Source organism: Plectropomus leopardus, chromosome 1 (assembly GCF_026936395.1).
Source record: "Plectropomus leopardus strain MGB_pleo_1.0 chromosome 1, ASM2693639v1, whole genome shotgun sequence".
Classification (NCBI taxonomy): domain Eukaryota; kingdom Metazoa; phylum Chordata; class Actinopteri; order Perciformes; family Serranidae; genus Plectropomus; species Plectropomus leopardus.
Window position 1 is genome coordinate 19752136 of NC_142176.1, and position 18384 is coordinate 19770519.

The following is an 18384-nucleotide window of genomic DNA, read 5'->3' on the forward strand; positions in this document are numbered from 1 at the left end:
CATGAAATGCGGCACTTTGCTTAAAAAGAGAAAAAAATAAGAATAGAGAATACTTCAGTCCTCTCTGCATCTATAAAAATATTACTTAAACAATCTTTGCTCAGCTGCGGCTTGTGCAGGTTTTCTAATAAAAATGTATCTTAGATATTAAGCAAATAAAGGTGAGGAACTTCATTGATAATATTCTTTTTTCCAAATGTCAGTTGGAGATATCATGGGAGTCATATTAATGTGGTTGAGAAGCTCTTCAATAACAGCTGGGAAATGTCTCTGAATTCAAAGTTCATGGCCATTTACCATTGTTTAATCATTCCATTTCACACCGCACACTATCTTCTGCTCAGATGAACACACACCCATCTCTCTGCTGCTGCTGCTGCATGTTAGTTTTGTTGAGTTTGTTGTAAATGGCTTGAAGTCGTACCATGACAAGTGGCAACAATAAACATTTATCAGTTGAAATAAAGTAGATGTACTATTATTGAGCATATGCCAGCTTTTGTTTACATGTACATTTTTAAAGAAATGTCAAGAACAATATATACTAATATCTATGTCTACTGACCTGGATCTCCCTTTCCATCTGCTGGCAAAAATTACCAGGGTACATTATCAACCTGCTGCAACTCCGTTGTTAAAAATTCTCTCGGTAGTTTGAGATGCCTGATACCAGACGCCATGTTTAATAATAACAGCGAACAACTTCTAGCTAGCTTTACTTACTTCACAAAAACAATCTAATTAAAGATGCAAAAGTAAACATGCCAGCTGAGTTATCAGCAGAACAGTAGGTGCCTAATGCTGTGTTCTCATAATAAGTGACACAGCTACAGACTACAAGTCATTTTCAATGGAAGCTGGTGACATGAAGCTACAAACTGACACCTGAAACGAGCAGACATGCTACAAATTGTAGCAACACACACACACACACACACACACACACACACACAAGCCTGTGGCAACATAAATACATTAACATGTGCTTGAGCAACACTTTGCAACAGCAATAGCGTAACTGGTCAGACTGTTGTGTTGCAGCTCGTAGTTCGAACACAGGCATAAAACCAGAGACAACTTGACAGAAGTTTTCAATGCTTAAGTATTGGTGGCATCAGTGTTGTTGTAAAAGCTAGCCTCACGCAGCAAGACACAAAGCAACATCTCAAGCCACACAAAATGGGCCATGTGTCTTTTTCAAAACACGTTTTTTTTGCAATTTTTGTTTATTTAACAGGGTATGAAAAATCTACCTTTGCTCAGTATCAGCTATGTCTACTGCCCCCTGCTGGTTCAGCTAAAATGCTCCTCCTCAGGTAGCTAATAAATTGCCCCTTGAAGTTTTGATAATACAGACTTGATACTAGAGTACTCATGGTTATGTTTCTAAGTCACTGTAATTTTATTGGCCACCTGTCAGAATTTGTTATAAAAGAAAATACTGTATGAAGCCGCATTGAGCCAGCATTCATAGCCACCTCGCTCTTCTGAAACATTAAGTTGGATCATCATACAATCCAAACTCTAGATCCTTTGACCTACAGGTTTAATTAAACTCAAAACAAGACAGCAAGTAATTTAGTTTGTGTCTGAAGCGCTTACAGAACAAGTTTAATTACATGCCTGCAATCTCATTTGGAAACACCTGAGGATATGTTAGACCATCTGAAGAGGCCATATACACTCTTTGTTATGATGTGCCATTTATCTAATCAGCAACAGCCTCACGGTCTCACAGCTCTCAGCCCACTATCGATGGCACCACTCAAGGGGAGGATGCGGGGGAGACATTTTATCAGAAATTAAATAAACAGCACTTCACCATAAAATGAAAATGAATAACCTTTGAATGTTATTCGTCATCTATTATTTATCAAACGGGCTTCTTCAGTCCACTGACCCTGCAGTGATTATGGTCAATATGTTGCTGAACAGAGACCACTTGACAAAGATGGCCTAACAAAGATTTTAATTTCATCAGTTTCGATTACTTCAGAGGATCCCAGTGCGCATTTGTAAAACTAATTGTTGCACATTTCATTACCTGGCAAGAATGAGGCAAAACCCGCCTGAACTGTATCCATCTTCCAACAGTAAACTCTGCATTCAATTAATAGCTGGTATTACTCATGAATGACCACATATTTAAGTGCTTAAACTAAAATATGGTTTTAATGTTGGCAATTTGATTAGGTAGACTGTTGTCTTGGCTCTCTTTACAGTCTGTGATTAAGCACAGTCTATATTTAATCACATGAAAAGGACCTAACCTCTGAGTTTATTATTATTATTATTATTATTTGAAGGTTTGATGGACTTTATTTAATTCTTAGAAGAAAAACCTAATATGTACTTGGCTGCTGTCCTGCTTCTCAAGGTACGTTCCCTTGTACTGTAGGACAGAGTTTCACCTAGCTGCTATGTACGGCAGAAAACATGACCAAAGAACATGCCATTAATCTTCTTGCTACCCCAGCTGTGGAAAGTAATGCATAACTAAAAGTCCGGTAAAATGAATTAATGATTTCAACCATGAACTTTTCTCCCAAAACGCCATGAATCGTCTCCAACTGATAATGCACCACGACCCTGGAGTGTGAAATCCCTGTTGCGCTGAGAGTAGCCAGTTAATTGATTCGCAAATTATTTAAAGTTTGTAGTGCCCAGGGGAGTGCTAGACTCTAATGACAGCCCATTCTGAAAGAGTCGAAAAACTCTTCCCAGGCAAGCCGGTATTAAATTGTAACAGTAAGCTTACAAGTCTAATCTGAGCCCCAAGAAGAGACGATGTCCAGTATTGTGTTGTTAGACTAGGTTAGCTGAATATGCTCTTTAAACTGGAATGTATCTCCTGAATAGACAATCTAATTTGATTATCCTTTATTCCCCATTTCTGAGGCTTTGGATGTTTTTTTCTTTGTGGTATTTTTTACTCTCTAGTAAAGCATTCAATATAAAGGATATTCTGTTTTTAATACAGAAAAAAGTAAATATTGTTATAAAGGATCAGTTTGCATATTCCACTACCTCTATACATGGAATGTGTGTTATTTGTCAGAGTGACACTCACTGTGGCAAATTAAGCCAATACATACAATACATATCTACTGAGTGTGCAAAATAAACAGCGTTTGACTAGCCTTTCTTACACAGAGACTGCGCTACAAGGCCGTTCTTTATGCAGCCTTTGCATCAGCAACAGTGACATTATGCCGTTCCAGTGTGTGATTTTAGAAAGCATGCTGGCATGACGAAAACAAAAGAGGTGTGTCGTTTAACACAACAGTGTCTGCCTTGATGGTGACATATGACATACGTGTTGAGAGCCCTTTTTATACAATAAAAAAGGCATAACATAGCAACAACAATCATTTACCATCTCCCTCTGCATGGAGGGTAAGGAGTTTCAAAAATCTCATAGCTCTCCCAATTTACAGACATTTATGGCTGCTGCTCCTCTTCTTTGAGTTAGACGCTATCTGCCGCTAGCTGTTTTTTAAATCTCCCATGGTGGGTCACATGCACAACATGTTATCAAAATGTCACACCGTTTTACATAAACCCTGATTCGGCACTGTTACTTCCTCCGTTGCTGGCTCAAATGAGAGACAACTCTTTTCCCCCAATTCTGCAATCATACCTTTCATACAGCAGAATGAGGGAGCAGGACAAGGCCGCATAATATCTGTGCTTAAAATAGGCATTGTAGAAGGGGCTACTAACTCGGACAGGGGGGAAATATAGTTACTCTGTTACCTACAATTTCAAACAAGCTGACACTGTCTGTGGCATGTGTGATATTTAAAAGAAAAGCTGAATATATACGTCAGAGATCAGTAAACAAAGAAAAAATAAACAACTTCACAATGTTTTGTTGCCATAAGGAGACTTAGACCGAGCAACAGCCGGTCATTCTGTGCAGAGTAGGTTTAGCAGACACATTGTACATTCCATTTCTTTTTAGTCAAATTTGTTTGATCTCTGTGTTAATATCAAGAAGCCTCTAATCTCGACCCATTAGCAACTGCTGTCATTCAGACACACGGTGTCGGCCTGATTTAAATAAAATGAAATGAAGATAGTTGTTTCTGGTCCCTTGGCTTCACTCATTGCCATAAACATATGCTCTGTGCCCCGCTTCTTTCCATCTTATTTATGACTTTAATTTGTTGTGTGGGCTGCGCAAGAAATCAAATTTAATCCAATCCTCCCAGGGACCCTGTCATATAATAACATGGTAATTTCTGTGTATCCTTTTGAAAAATGAGGAAATTAATTCTTCCTGACATGTTCTAATTATTCCAGTGTGAACGGCGGATGGGCTCCCCTCCTTCCTCCCATCCCCCCTCAGCCCCCTAAGTGTCAGTTGCCGACGGGTGGCGAGGTGCTAATGCTGACCAGCAGCGCGTTTAATTTGAAACATGAGCAGACACCTTTCAACACACCTTCCTAATGTTGGAGTGGCTCACACAAATTAATTCACTACTCATCTGGCAGCTCTGACTGAGGTGTGTGTGTGCATGCAAGCGGATGTGTACGTGCGCTGTGTGTGTGTGGAGGGCAGAGGAGGGGGAAGGGGGTCAATGGGACACTATTGCCATTAGTAAAGACAACATAAGGTGTGTCTGTGTGCATGTATGTGCTGCATTATAAGTGTAAATGCAAATATGTCAGTGTGTGTGTGGACACGTGCTGGACCAGGTATCACCATATTTCATGTGACTGGGTGTTGAGTTGGCGTAAAGCTGTCTGCTGGGATGTTGGGATTGCTTCGACAGCTTTTTTTTCCCTCTCTGGATCTCCCTGCTCTCGAACCAACAGTACCTTTTCACACATCCCAGTGCTCCACTGAGAGCACTGAAAAGCTTATTTAATTAGACTGTCATCAGGCAGTCTTTAGCTTATCACTTCAGTTTGCATAGGGACACTACTGGCAGAGACGTCGCAGAACAATGATCTAATGTTTAATGTTCAGGGGTTAAAAACATAAATGAAATGACTGTGTTTTTTCAAGGGCAATGTTGTTTTTTGTATAAATCCATAATGAAAATAATGATTTTAAAATCTTAAACCAGATGCTACTGACTTTAAATTTGTAAAAACAAAAACAAAAACAAAAACAAAAACAAAAACAACAAAAAAAAAAAACCTTGGTCTGGTAATATGGTCTGTACAGACAGACATTGTTATTGTTTAGAGCAAAATTTGTGAATAATTTACACAGTTAAAATCAAAATGAAAATAATTGTGTGTTTTTTTTAAGGGCAATGTCAAGTCCTCCATGAAAAACTATAAAATTTAAAATCAGGCACTCTATTGATTTTTAAAATAAATAAATTAATAAATAAAAAAATACCCTAAAAATTGACTGGCCTGGTATGATGGTCTGTACAGCCAGAGACTATTATTGTGGAGAGCAAAATTGGGTAATAATTAACACAGTTAAAATCCAAATATAAAATAAAAACTGTATTCTGACTTTTGCCAAGACTTAGTCTCTATACACCACAGCTCTGTATACATTCAGGCTTCTGAGAGAAGAAATGTGTTTCCACTCTAATTATGTACAGTTTCTACGCAGCTGAGACAGAAGGAAAAAAGATAAACAAACAAAATTTACTGAACTTTGGAGCGGGGTTAAAACCATAGAACTGTAATTGATTTGGTGTGTGTGTTGTCCCTGGGTCATAGAGCAGAGGGCTCTAGCCGTGGCGTCATGGTCGAGGAGAAGAGAGCGTGGCTTTGTGAACAGTGGGTGGGTCCCCCCATGACTCAGAGAGTGAGGAGAGGCGTCAACATGGCCGCCCGGCCCACAGGGATTAAAGCGCCCCCACCCCCCTGTAGGGTTAATCACTGCCATTTTGGATCCATGCAGAGGGAGCAAATGCACTCTCCATCACTGTGGAAGAACTGAGGCATAAGCCACCAGTTAGGCTGCCGCACTGTGGGTAGATCTGCTTCATAAGCTTGTTTCCACTCTGCACAATAGAGCGTTTTGAGCCCTGGTTTACTCGTCTTAAGAAGGTTGGCGTTCCTGGATCAGTGCAGACGCTTGCTCTCTGTATCCTCCTCTTAGGATACATTTTCTCATATGGGTTCAGTTATGGGATATAACAAGTAACCTGGGATGTAGTTACTGGTAGGATCTGTGTAGCTAACTTCTGTGTCTCGCTGTGCGCCATGCACTACGTGAGCCTGTTAATGACTGAAGGCTGAGAGTGCCGTCTTGTGCCAAGACCCACATGGCTGCTGGCGGTGCATTAAATCAGCAGTCAATTTGACTGGAAGTTTGAAATCTGGGCTAGGTTAAGGGGATGTGCTGAAGCCGTGTTAATAGCTAGCTTGTTGTCCATATGGTACTGCTTTAATAGAGCACATTTGTTGCAGATGGTGGGAGACTTGGTTAGGCAGAGGCAGCTTTTGGCAGAGGCTCATTCTTCGAAAGGGCTGCTGTGCTGCTCAGACTGGTCCAGGCCAACTTAGTGATGTCTATCCTCCCTGCTTCTCCTTCACCAGAAAAGCCTGCCCTTGAATTGTGGCCTAGCTTTAATTTAAAGTCATTCTTGTTTTTTTTTGTGTTTTCGGAGAAGAGCAAATACAATGTGGCCCAGTCACTTTTTCCTGAGTTCGGTCATTTGCTCTCCAAACCGCACCTTTGCTTCCATAGGCTAAGTTCAGTTGTTTCTGACCACAATGGGACTGTAGACAGCAGGCACAGCTGAGGAAACACATGCACACAGAGAGTGAAAGAACAACGGTTGTGGAATAAGACCAAAGATAAAGATAGAAACTGAGCATGAGTGTAATCTATTTCATTTCTCTGCTGCTCCTTTTGCAATCCTGCTGAGAGATTCAGGTGCCGGTAAATAAACACACATTCAGATGATAAAAAAAAGTATTGCTGAGCTTCTGCATCAAGTACGGTTTCTCCTTTTTAATGTCTGTTTTGCAATATGTAAACATGTACTAGAATTTGCATGTCCCGTAAGTTCAGAGCAAATCCACATTTGTGTAAGTAATTGTTTTCTGTTTGCCTGCTGTAGAGTCTGTGTGCTTTTTGCACTCAGAGAAGTGAGGAGACACGCTTGATCTGCTCTGCACTGTTTGACGGTTGTTTTCTCACGTTGTCACTGGCTCGGTGTGCTGTGGCGTGGTGATGGTATTATGCGCGCTGGGCCAGCTGAGTGGAGAAAAGAGCAGAGCTGCAGCGCCCCTAGCTATGCCACTCCCGCCTCCCCAGACACCTTATTGTGAGAAAAGTCTCGGCTGAGCCCTCTGGGCCTTGTGGATCCATTGCCTCGCTAAGTGCTGGCCAGACTGAAAGACACAGTGTCCTTGGGCCCGGCTCATTCTTTCCATTTTCTCAGAGGCTTTGTCTCATAAGCCTCGAGAGCAGGAGGAGAAAATGCCAAATTACACTAAAACTTAAGGTGTTTAAGGGCTGAGATGTCATTTGCTGTTGCATTTCGGGTTATTCTCGATAAAGCATGAGTGAGCGGTCAGAAAACAGTATTTTTCTTTCCACGGTGTTTAAAAGTAGTGATTTTAAGAGCAGGAATTTGATCCGCAGACTTTCAAGCTCTTAAATTCTTAAGTTATGAAACTGAATAAAAAGAAGGTGGAGTGATGAAATGTCAAAGTGAAATGACATGCTATAATGCAGAAAATATTTCTGCAAGATATACTTGCCATATTTCAGTGGCTGAGCATCTTTATGAGGCTAGTTGTAAGATCTGAGAGACATTTAAGATTCAACCACGGACAAAAGTTCCACTCACAAATCTGCTGTTGCTGCTCATTTTTACCACTCAAAAAGAAGTCCTAATCAATTTCCAACCAATCTTAACACAATAAAAGTGTATATTATACAGACCAATAACAGAGGCTAATGGAAACCTGTTGTAAGTCATTTTTAGCCATGCGTCTCCAGCATTTTGTGGGCAAGGCTTCTGAACGACCCCTACAAGTGGTGACATCATGACCACATCCTTTTGCCTCACTGACGCTGTAAGTCCCAGCTTGGGTCCCTTGCGGCCGAGCTCCCAGAAGCCGCAGCACCCTACGCCACACATGGGCTGCAGCTGGACCACCGTTAGCTGCTCTGAACAGACCGGGGCTGCTCTGGGATCTGCGGTTACAGTGCTGGATGTACATGTATATATCTGCACACAGCCGTGGAAAAAGCCTGTATAGAGATCAGTAGGCAGAGTTTATTTGATGCAAACATATCATCAGGCTCTCAGTGCAAACCGATGTTGTATGCAAATCCACTCCCTCGATGGAAAGAGGTATAATTAATGATGTCAGTTCATAAAAAGAGAGGATGGGTTCGTAGCCATATTTCTGCTTTAATTAAAGACATGCCTTATTATAGGAGGAAGATGTATGCTCTGTGTTTTTCTTTCTTTTTCTCCTTCTTTCTTTTTTCCCCTTTTCTTCTTGTTCTTCTCTTGATTATCACTCGTTTCATAGTGAAAATGGTTCTCTGTGATTTCTCCTGCCAGAACCCCACACGCTGACATGGAGGGCTTTCTTCGTAGCAGCTTTTTACTGAGGTTAGTTTCATTTCCGTTGTTGCCATTTAGGATCATAGGTCGGGCAGGGGGTGGTAGCGGGCTAACAGGGGTTATGCTTTCTGACACATTGTTAGCTTTAGACTTTGTACTGTGTGTGCGTGCACATGTTTGTGTGTCTGTTTATCTGAACAATGTCAAACATGGATTCTCACATATTTACCCAGGCTGTGTGCTATGATTGTGTCCATGTAGTGCGTTTCTGACTGGCACCCTGATAGCCTCCAGTCAGACTGAAAGCACACAACTTAAGGGACACATGTAGATGAGCTGTCCCCCCCTTTTTTCCCCTCTTCTTCCTCTTCCTTTCACAGCTTAAAAGACCTGCAGATCAGGCTTTCTGTGTCTTTACACTGCATGCTTTTGTCTGACCCCTCTCCCCATCTGCCCTCCCTCGCTAACCACTCTAATCAGGGATATTGGGGTGAGGCTGGCGTATCTGTCTTGTGATGTACTTGTTGGTTCCTGTTTTGTGTTTTGTGTTTGTATTCAACCTACCATAAAGATTTACATTTTTTGTCTTTACCCTTCCTGTGATTCTAATTAAAAATTTGTGCTGTCATTACACACAGAGGAAGTAAATAAGAGAGTGTATTTACCATTGGCTTCTTTCCTAGTCAACCACCTTCTCTAGGCTCCAGTGTTGCTCCCTAATTAGGGTTGGCTCATTAGAAGCCACAGCAGCAGCATCTGCCTTTCAAAGCTGCTGTCAGCCAAACTTTACTAAAGCTAATGAATCCTCTTTGATTTCTTTTTCAAAAGGTCACTTATTTGATTAAATTAACAGCATTTTTTTTCTCTCTCTCTCTCAGAACTGTTGGGGGCATTTTTAAAAGAAAGGACAATTTGATGCCATTACTCTCGCTAGTCAAAATGTCCTTTAGGAATTCAATAGGAAATTCTCTCATGCGTTTAAATTTATGTTATTTAACTGTAGAATTCAATCATAAAATCATGCTGAAAATAAGATTGAGGCAAACATTTGTGCTCGACTGTTTGGTACAGCACTTTTGGTTTGCCTCCTACAGGAAGTTTGTAGCAAGAAAAAGTCATGCTCCGACAGTTGAATAGGCCCTTTATGATAGAGATATTCAATTTACATTACCATATTTAATGTTATTAACCATTATTTACTGGATGAAAAAATTTTTTTTTTCACTATTTCTGAGACGTTTTCAAAGTACTATAATGGTTAATATCTAGAATAAATACATGCAAATAATACTAGCACAGGTAATACTACTAATTATATGGTCATAAATTGATATATGTTGGTATACTAAAACATTACAAGCATTACAGTAGTAAACAATACGTAATTTTGATGGCTATCGAAATCCACAACAAAACTATGGGGTTTGTTAAAAAGAATATGAATAAATAACATTCATTTTTGATATCATAGCCCCAAGGAATTAAAAATGCTGAGATTGCTTATATTACTATATTGCTTTTTTTTCTAGTAAGGACTTCAAAGGGTTAAGCAAGTTGGGCTCAGAGTCAATGGTGCAGTTAGTCCTTCATACTGTATAAATTATATTCACACCAAATGTGGCTGTTATGGCTGTTAACTGAAGAAGTTTATTCTTTTTTCAATAAACTGAAAGAAACATTTGTCACTTACATATAAATTACATATATTTATCACAAATACTTGATATTCTTGTTGCAGTAAACAAGTAAAATATGTAATACAGAAATGTATCTGCTTTATCTTTCATGATTTGGCACCATTTTTGGTGTGGTATATATCTACTACGGTTTGACAGAAGTTATTCAGGCATACAGCGTGTGAAATTTTTGAGAGCGCACTGCCTATGCTCATTTCCGCTTTTTTGTAATGGTACAAAGTGGATGGCAGCATTTATCTCTCAGCACCTGTCGAAACCAGTTTGGTGGATAACTAACTGCACTAAAGATGTACTGTGAACTGTATGTTGCAAACAGCTTTGACAGAATCACATCTCAAACGCAGCACGAATATTTCCACATGCAATCTCATGTCTGCAAAAAAGAAACATGACCTTAGACCTCGGCCATTAGTCAACAATTTCCTTTTGTTCTCGTAGCTACGAGGAAACACTGTGATTATTCTAAGTAAACACATTATTGCGCCGCTAATCCACATCCTTCTGTCAATGTCCGTTTTAATTAAAGGAGAAGCGTCAGTAGAAAGATATCACGCACACTGGCTGGAGATTGGAGGCCTCAACAATCAGGCCAAGATTAAAGGCAGGCTGTGCTTCAGGGTAGCCCTTTTGCTTGGATAATACTTGTGTCCTGGAGTTGGCTGAGGGGTGGGGGCAGGGGTGAAAGGGGAGAAAAGGATAGAAACAGGGGTGGATGGATGTGGCAGTTAAGACATTCCTCCAGTGAGGAATCCCAGTATCTTTTTCCCAAGCAACTGAATTAGGTCAAAGGGGGCTTTCTGAACATACATTTCTGCTCCAATGTGCAGATGTTATTGACTTTTATACTGTGTCATATCTCAGTAGCACACCGGATGAGCCTTTCATTATTGTAATGAGTCACAAGTTTGGTTTTTAGTCATGCATACAGTGAGTTTTAAGAGCCGTAAAAGCGCACATACATGGCTGTCATGAAAAATACATCAAACTCTTCAGACATGATAGGGAAAAGTCTGAACTTCTTATTTTAAGTACAAGTGAAAGCCTTTGTACTGTCTTATAATAAGGACAAAAAATGCCAATATTTCTAAAGCTACCCCAAAAGTTCTCTGAACTACAGTATACAATGTGCAGTGTCTTTAATAAACAACTATTCGTGCTTGTGTTATTGTACGCCTCACCGTTTTTCTCTTTGTTGAATAGATTCATTTTAGATCAATTTTTTATTTGTTTATGGAAGACGTTTAACAGGTTTTTGTTTGTGTAGTCAAAGAGACTAAGAGTGAGAGAGAGAGAGAGAGAAAGAAAGGGGAAGGAAGAGAGAATACAGAGATGTGAACAGCGAGAGAGAGAGATGTCTTCAGTCTCTCTGCTCCCAGTGGGCAGGACCTCCCCCTACATTTCTGCCATTATTTGATGTAATGAAAGGAGAAAGTGTGTAACATTGAGATTGTTAATTAATTTAGTCTAACAAGATGAAGATAAATGAAACCCACTGAAGGTTGACTAGGCTAAGGGGCCCACTTAGCATTCCTCCTGCCCTCGAGCTCTGTCTCTCTCACTCCTTTACAATAGAGCACAGCTAATAGGTGCCGCGCCGTGTTTGTATAAAACCGCTGAGCTCTCACCCAGTAAGTTTAGATGTGGACCTTTTTAACAAAATATTTTATTTTCAGCCTCTATTTATCATAATCTTCTCACTGGGATGTTTTAATGGCCGGGCTGCATTTTTAATGCAGTTAGTTTTGCAGGCATAGATATGCAATTATCTAATTGAGTCATCTTGACATGTTAGATAAAGCTGAGTTGATGTACATGACTAGTGAATTAAATTGACTTTTTAAATATATGCACAGAAGTGAATGTTATATTCTTTTGTAGACACCTTGTAGTAGTCTAGATAACAAACAAGTTTTATTATCTTCTTTGAGAGATTAGTTATATTTTTCTGAAATGGCGGGAGGTTATATAAATGGCCATCCTCTGCAGCAACTATGTGGCCCCTTCACATGAGTCTGTGTGACTCCCAGCCTTTCACCATATGAATGGTGCTTCTCTAATGTGGCTTGGGGGCTATTTGAGCGGCAAAACAGACAAAAAGCAGAAAGGACTTTTTTTCTTTTTTTTTTAACAAAGCCAGACAGTTGTCTTCATCTAGAGCCCTTACTAGCAAATCAGTAGTCTATCAAGGTCCTTCCTCAGTGGACACTTTGTGCAGGATCTTCATGGCAGCACAGACCAATCATTATGGCACCCATTCTTTGCTCCCTGAGTTCTCAAGTCATCAACAATGGGTTGTTGATTGTATGGAAAACACCAGAACAATTACGTCCTCTGTTTTGGTGGCAGGGCAGCGTTTTAAAGTGCGGTCCTCAATAATGGCCTCATTATTGTTATTCTTGGAGCAGGCCTCAGGAGAAAGAAGTAGCTGCTTGCAGTACGTCATTATTTCGTAAATTTCGATTAGCTCATCATGCTGTCTCCTGGCAAACAGAATCATAGCTAATTAAAAGTGAGCGAGTGCTCCTGCCTGTGACTTAAAAGGTAGCACTCGATAGGCTGTTAATATGAAAAAAGTGGTAAAAAAGGAGGATTAGAGCTGTTACCCTGGTAACTCCAACTTCCATCTGCGAGGGAACAATGAACTTGTGTTCCTCCGCCACCTATGCTTGAAAAAACAGAAAGCGAGGAAGTGAGTGTTCTGAAAGGACAAGACCCTTTTTAACAACAAAGTGGGATCCAGGCCTAATAGGCTCTTTGGTGCGAGTTGTTAGGCGAGATCACTGGGGGATAGAGGAGCAGAAAGGTCAACGTGTAATCCTAGGACAGTGAAGGTTGTCCCAGGTTTTTTTTTTGCAATAGCGGGTTGTTTCCCAAATCAGTTTGTCTGCCCAAGAAACAAAACCTAAAGTTTGTCCATTTTAAAGATTTTAAAAGAAAACAAGATTGGCAGAAAAGGCTGCAGGTACTATGTCTCCTTGTGATAAAGGGGGTAACATGCCCCACAGCCAAAATGTACACATTCCCTCAGCTGATTAAATAAACACAAACAGGATGCCGGAGAGTTGGGCCAATTAGACGAAGCTGTCAGAAGCTGTTGGAATTGTCTCTTGCATCTCTTTTTACGGATACAACCGATTCTGCAGTGGTTTCTGGCACCTCGGCTCAGCTGGAAACAACACAAACTGTTCATCTTAAAACACGTCCATATTTAAGCACTGCAGCATTTTCTAGCCTTTTTTTCCCTAACTATTACTGAACACTCAAAGATATTATTTTCGTTAAAGCATGAGAAGTGGTGATGAAAATGATGGCTGTCATGACTTATATATTTCTATAACATCTCTTTATTTCAATAATTTTTTTATGCATTACTAAAAAATAAAAGTGTTTGATGGGCTTATAGTTAAGAGCTGCTAAAGAGCTGCCCCTCTGAAAAGGATTGCTCTCGCTCTAAAACACCGCTGAGTTATAATGATCCATGACTATGGAGGAACAGTATGTGTTTCTCTTTGAGTTTTATGTCCCTTATTACAGCTGCAATACGTCTGCTCACATTAAGCTAATTTATGGCTGAGGCCAGCGTAACAGCAGTACAGGTTAATGAATTTGGCATTACTAATTAAACGTTATTGAGGGATGAATATGAATTCTGTGGCTGGGAGGGACGGCGGAGGGATGGGGGAGGAGAGGAGAGTGGGACAGAGGACTTTTCTGCACTGTCTCTTTCCTGCAGTTCTTCCTTTGGGTCGCGCTCACAATGAGTAAGACATAGGACATAAAGACAGCACAGCCTTTGAGGTGAAATGGAGGACAACTTAACTTTAGTGCAACTTATTTATGTGATTAAGTATATCCACAGAAGGTGTTTTTATTCTGCAGTTACATTTTTGTATTTGCTGTGATGTGGCTGTGATGTAAAGAATAAATGAAAAGCGAAAGTTATTAAACACTCTCATTTAAGCTGAGGACCATTCTGTTCAGTGCAGTGAACAAAATGTCCCTGTTCTCAAACAACACTGAAAACAGGAATTTAAAGGCCACATAGCACAGCAAGTAATGAGGGATGATGGTGACAGTGTGGAATATTGTGCCATTATTGAGCTGCCCTCTGACGCACTCTCTCCAGAACCTGGCTATGAGTGTGGTGAGGAAAACAAGAGATATATGTTTCCATAAATTTTTCATACTTGGCCTTACTTTTTAATAAAGGGTAACACCACACAAAAATACAACTTAAAAAAACAACACCTTTTTAAAGTCGATGTGCTCATTTTGTGTTGGATATACACAGCAAGCAACTGCTCTTAATTTACAGCTAATTTGCAGCCGAATCTACTGTATTTATGTAATACGGTTTTGCACAATAGTTCAGCTCGTGAACTTGAAGCAGCCAGCATTCAAGCAGCAAACTCCAGGGTTGAAAATTATAGCCAGTGCTGAAGTGCCAAAAAGTGTAGTTCACTGAATAGCCACTTGAGGTTAGCTCCAAAAGTGAATCAATTTCCATCCATCCTCTTGTTAAAATGCTCAAATTTACAGCAGAAATAAACATGTTTACAGCCTGGTACAAAAAGTTCTTGGTCTATAGCAAATTCAAACATCCATGAAAACTGAACAGGGGTGAATTTTTATGCAAGTCACCCATGTACATTTTATTAATGCTTCAAGTTACACATATTTAAGGGCAGGCTGCTTTGAGTAACAGGCTGTCGGCCAATACTGTCCTCAGCTTCTCAGTCAGAGGCACCCCTCACTCCTCCACAGCTTCACCCTATTGCCCAAATATAGTCACTCCTTTCTCTTAAACCCCCCCAAAAAAAACCAACACAATAATGCAACAGCCAAAATGCCGAACTCGAGACTTCAAAATGTGAGTCCACAAACCAACGGATGACATCACAGTAGCTATGTTAATAGTATGTATGCAAAACTGCCAAAAACTGCAGTTCCTTGAAAGGCCACTTGAGGCTGGATCCAGAAGCAAGACGATCCCTACAGACACCCATGTTAAAATGCTCAACTTTACAGCAGCCACCACAAACACGGCTTTGGTCTCTAGAGCTAATTTCAACTGCTTGAGTGACAGACTGTGTGCAACACGTCGCTTCAGTCTAAGAGTCAGCTCCACCCCCTGGCACAAGTACGGTCACTTCTGGCTATAATATAATAATATAATAGCTGAAATTCCAAACTTGAGGCTTCAAAAGCCACAGTAGCTAAAACTATTATTTTATAAAGACAGTGGCAACAGCACAGGGGCCCTGAACAGTATGCTAAGGCTTTAAACTGCAGTACATTGCAGTATTTCTCTGTAATTTTGGTGTTGATAGGACAGTTAGTAACACCTTGTAAAAGTCAACTCTGCATTATTTTACAATAGTTTAATTTAATTCATATTGCCCAATATCACAAATCACAGTTTGCCTCAAAGGCCTTATCAACATGAACCACCCTCTGTTCACAGCATATAAGAAAAAATTCTGCCAAAAAAACCCGAAACCAAACATTTAACAGGGGAAAAAATGGATGAAACCTCAGGTAGAGTTACTGCGGACGGACTGGAGGGACAGATGAGCAACATATGTCATGTATACAGAACTGACCAACGTAATACAATCTAGAGTATAGACAATCAAAATGACAAATTGATACATAGAGCGAGAGAAAGAGAGCAATGACAACACGGCTGAAATAACTAGCAATCAATGATTATAAATGTGGTTAGTTTCATGAGGATTTAAATATATGCAAAAAAGTGACTGAAATATTTAAAAATCTCTTCAAACTTCATGATTTTCTTTGGTAAATGCTCCTCCCAGCGTCCCAGCAGGCTGTTCAAAGCTCCCTCACTTCCAACAAGTTTTACCTCCTAACTGGATTAGAGACATTTCTTGGAGCTTGTTATAATATTGGTGTAAAGCACCCCCTATTTTTTTTCATGTGTGTATTGTTAGCGGCTTGTGTAGTACATGCACAGTTTAAATCTTATTTTTCCTGCCACTCTTTCTCCCCCTCTATTTTACTCTCACTAGCGCCTCTACACTCCACGTCTGACATACTCTCCCAGAGAGCTAAGCCTTTCAATTTAGATTTCAATTATCATGTTAGTTTTGTGATTAGACTTTAGTCCTCCAGGAATCAGACCTCTCTGCTCCTCTCTATTCCACTCTATCCCACTTCCCCTGCAATCACATCCCATCTGATGAATTGCGCATATAATTACGGAAGTTATTGAATATGCAGATCGCTGCTGACTCTTGGTGTGCGGTTCATAATGCATCAACTCTAACTGTATCAAACAAGGGTCCCTGATAAAGACCCACTCTGATAATGAGAGAGGGCCAATGTATGCTATTAGTCAGAGATAACAGACACCACAAAGACTGAGACTCAATTAAAACAGAGCCATGCTATAATCTGTGTGACTCTGTGCGTGTGCGCGCTTCTAAACAGCACTCGGGCCAGTGCAGGGACTTGGCACTGGGCTCAGTCAGCTCTACCATTACAACCAGCACAGCACAGACCAGTCTGAGAGGCCAGCCAGACAGTGCACAAGGTGTTTATGAATCAACCAACATGAGGTATTTCCCCCATGTTACAGTATGTTGCTACCATCGTTTTACACCCCGTCCCATGATGCAATCCCTTGGAGCTTTTCAAGAGAGGGGAGTGAAGCACTTTACAGGCACACCCACAGGAGGGGGTTGTGGGAAATTCTGAAACTTTTGATAGCTTTTAGAGAGCTTTCTTAAAGCCTGGCTCACAAGCAAAGAGGAAAAGGTCTCTCATGCTGTAATTTTTTGCATTTTGTTGTCAAAATACTGGTGATTTGTTACTTGCTCTTCAACAGGTCCAAAAGCAATACTCATTTCTTTCCACATAAAGCTGCTCATACAGGGTTTCTCAGCTTAAGTTTCACACACAATTGAGAATACAGGGAAACAGAGGAAACCGGTTCCTGTATTTTTAGCTGGAGCTGTAGTGATGTAGCTGCCATTTATAGCTGATATGCCGGGCTGATGCTGGACAGCTGCCCTGCTGAAACCAGAGAGGAGGGTTTCTAGACTGCAAAACACCATCTGAGACAAACAGAAAATAAGCAAATCAGATGTAGATTAACTTGATTGTGACCCATTTAATGGATGAAACGAGGTTTACATGCCACTTTTAGTCAAGTCAGTATTTCATAATATTGTTTGTATATTATGCTATATATTTTGCACACACATATAACAGCATCTACAGATATGAGTTTACATGTATGCATTACAGAACTCACTTAAATACTCCTGGGGCTCGTTCAATTTGAAAACTGTGTGCACCATACGACTTCTAAGTTGAATGACATGTTTTAACGGTGTTAAACGGTGTGCAACTTGCTTTTAGGTATGTTTTATCCAATGTTGCAACAGAAACAGAAGCAACATTTATACTAACTAAATACTGTTAGAACTTTACTTCCTGTACATAAATGTTTTGTTTTTAATTTACATTTGTCTTGACAATGTAGAGATAAGTTTTCCCATTCTAATAACGCTCCTTTGAATTGTTCTGAGTTCAACCCAGCCGTATTAAAAGGCAGTGCACCTGCGTAACACAACAGGGTGTTCAACTCACTTGTCTTTCTGTTTTAGTAAACAACATTTTGTCAGGATTAAACACAGCCTTGGGACCTTTTTTATTTATTTATTTTTTAACCACACTTATTTAGTTGATTAATTCATTCACCTTCTGCCTCTCACCGTCTCTCTTCTGATTGGCTGTTACCATCTGTCCAAAGATGTATTTAAGTCCTCAGAATTACATGTGCTGTAACTTCTGCTAATAAAGTTCCTACAACCAAAAAGTTCACCTTTATTTAGATTTTTTCACCCTATGTCACTGTTTGGATAAAAAAAATAAGTAGTTCCCTTTTTGTGTCTGAAAAAGACTTTTCTTTTTGTGCTTTTTCTGTAATGATGGGATCAGTTAACCTTGGCTACACATACCTGACACCACTTCCTGGTAAGCCAACTTTCTGACATTGTTTAATTTAAGCATAATCACTATATTAGGCTAATTCATAATAATATTTTTGTAGTTTTCTCTTTAAATATGTCAGTAGCCATTGAACTGAAAAATTCTTAAATTAACTTGAAATTAAAACAAAAGGCTGCACTAATCTGATACATTTTGAAACA

General features: G+C 40.0%; 1 protein-coding gene across 10 annotated transcripts in view; it reads left to right on the forward strand.

Annotated features, from left to right (window-relative positions):
* sox6 (SRY-box transcription factor 6) overlaps positions 1 to 18384 on the forward strand; it is a 158598-nt gene that overhangs the window by 22540 nt on the left and 117674 nt on the right. For 8 of the 10 annotated variants that reach the window (XM_088077263.1, XM_042483805.2, XM_042484184.2 and 5 more), the window contains one exon: positions 8505 to 8555. The exons of the other annotated variants lie outside the window; for them this stretch is intronic. In XM_088077263.1, the coding sequence (XP_087933389.1) occupies positions 8521 to 8555 (35 nt within the window). In that variant the 5' untranslated portion in view covers positions 8505 to 8520. The remainder of the gene's footprint in view (positions 1 to 8504; positions 8556 to 18384) is intronic. 10 annotated transcript variants of the gene reach the window in all.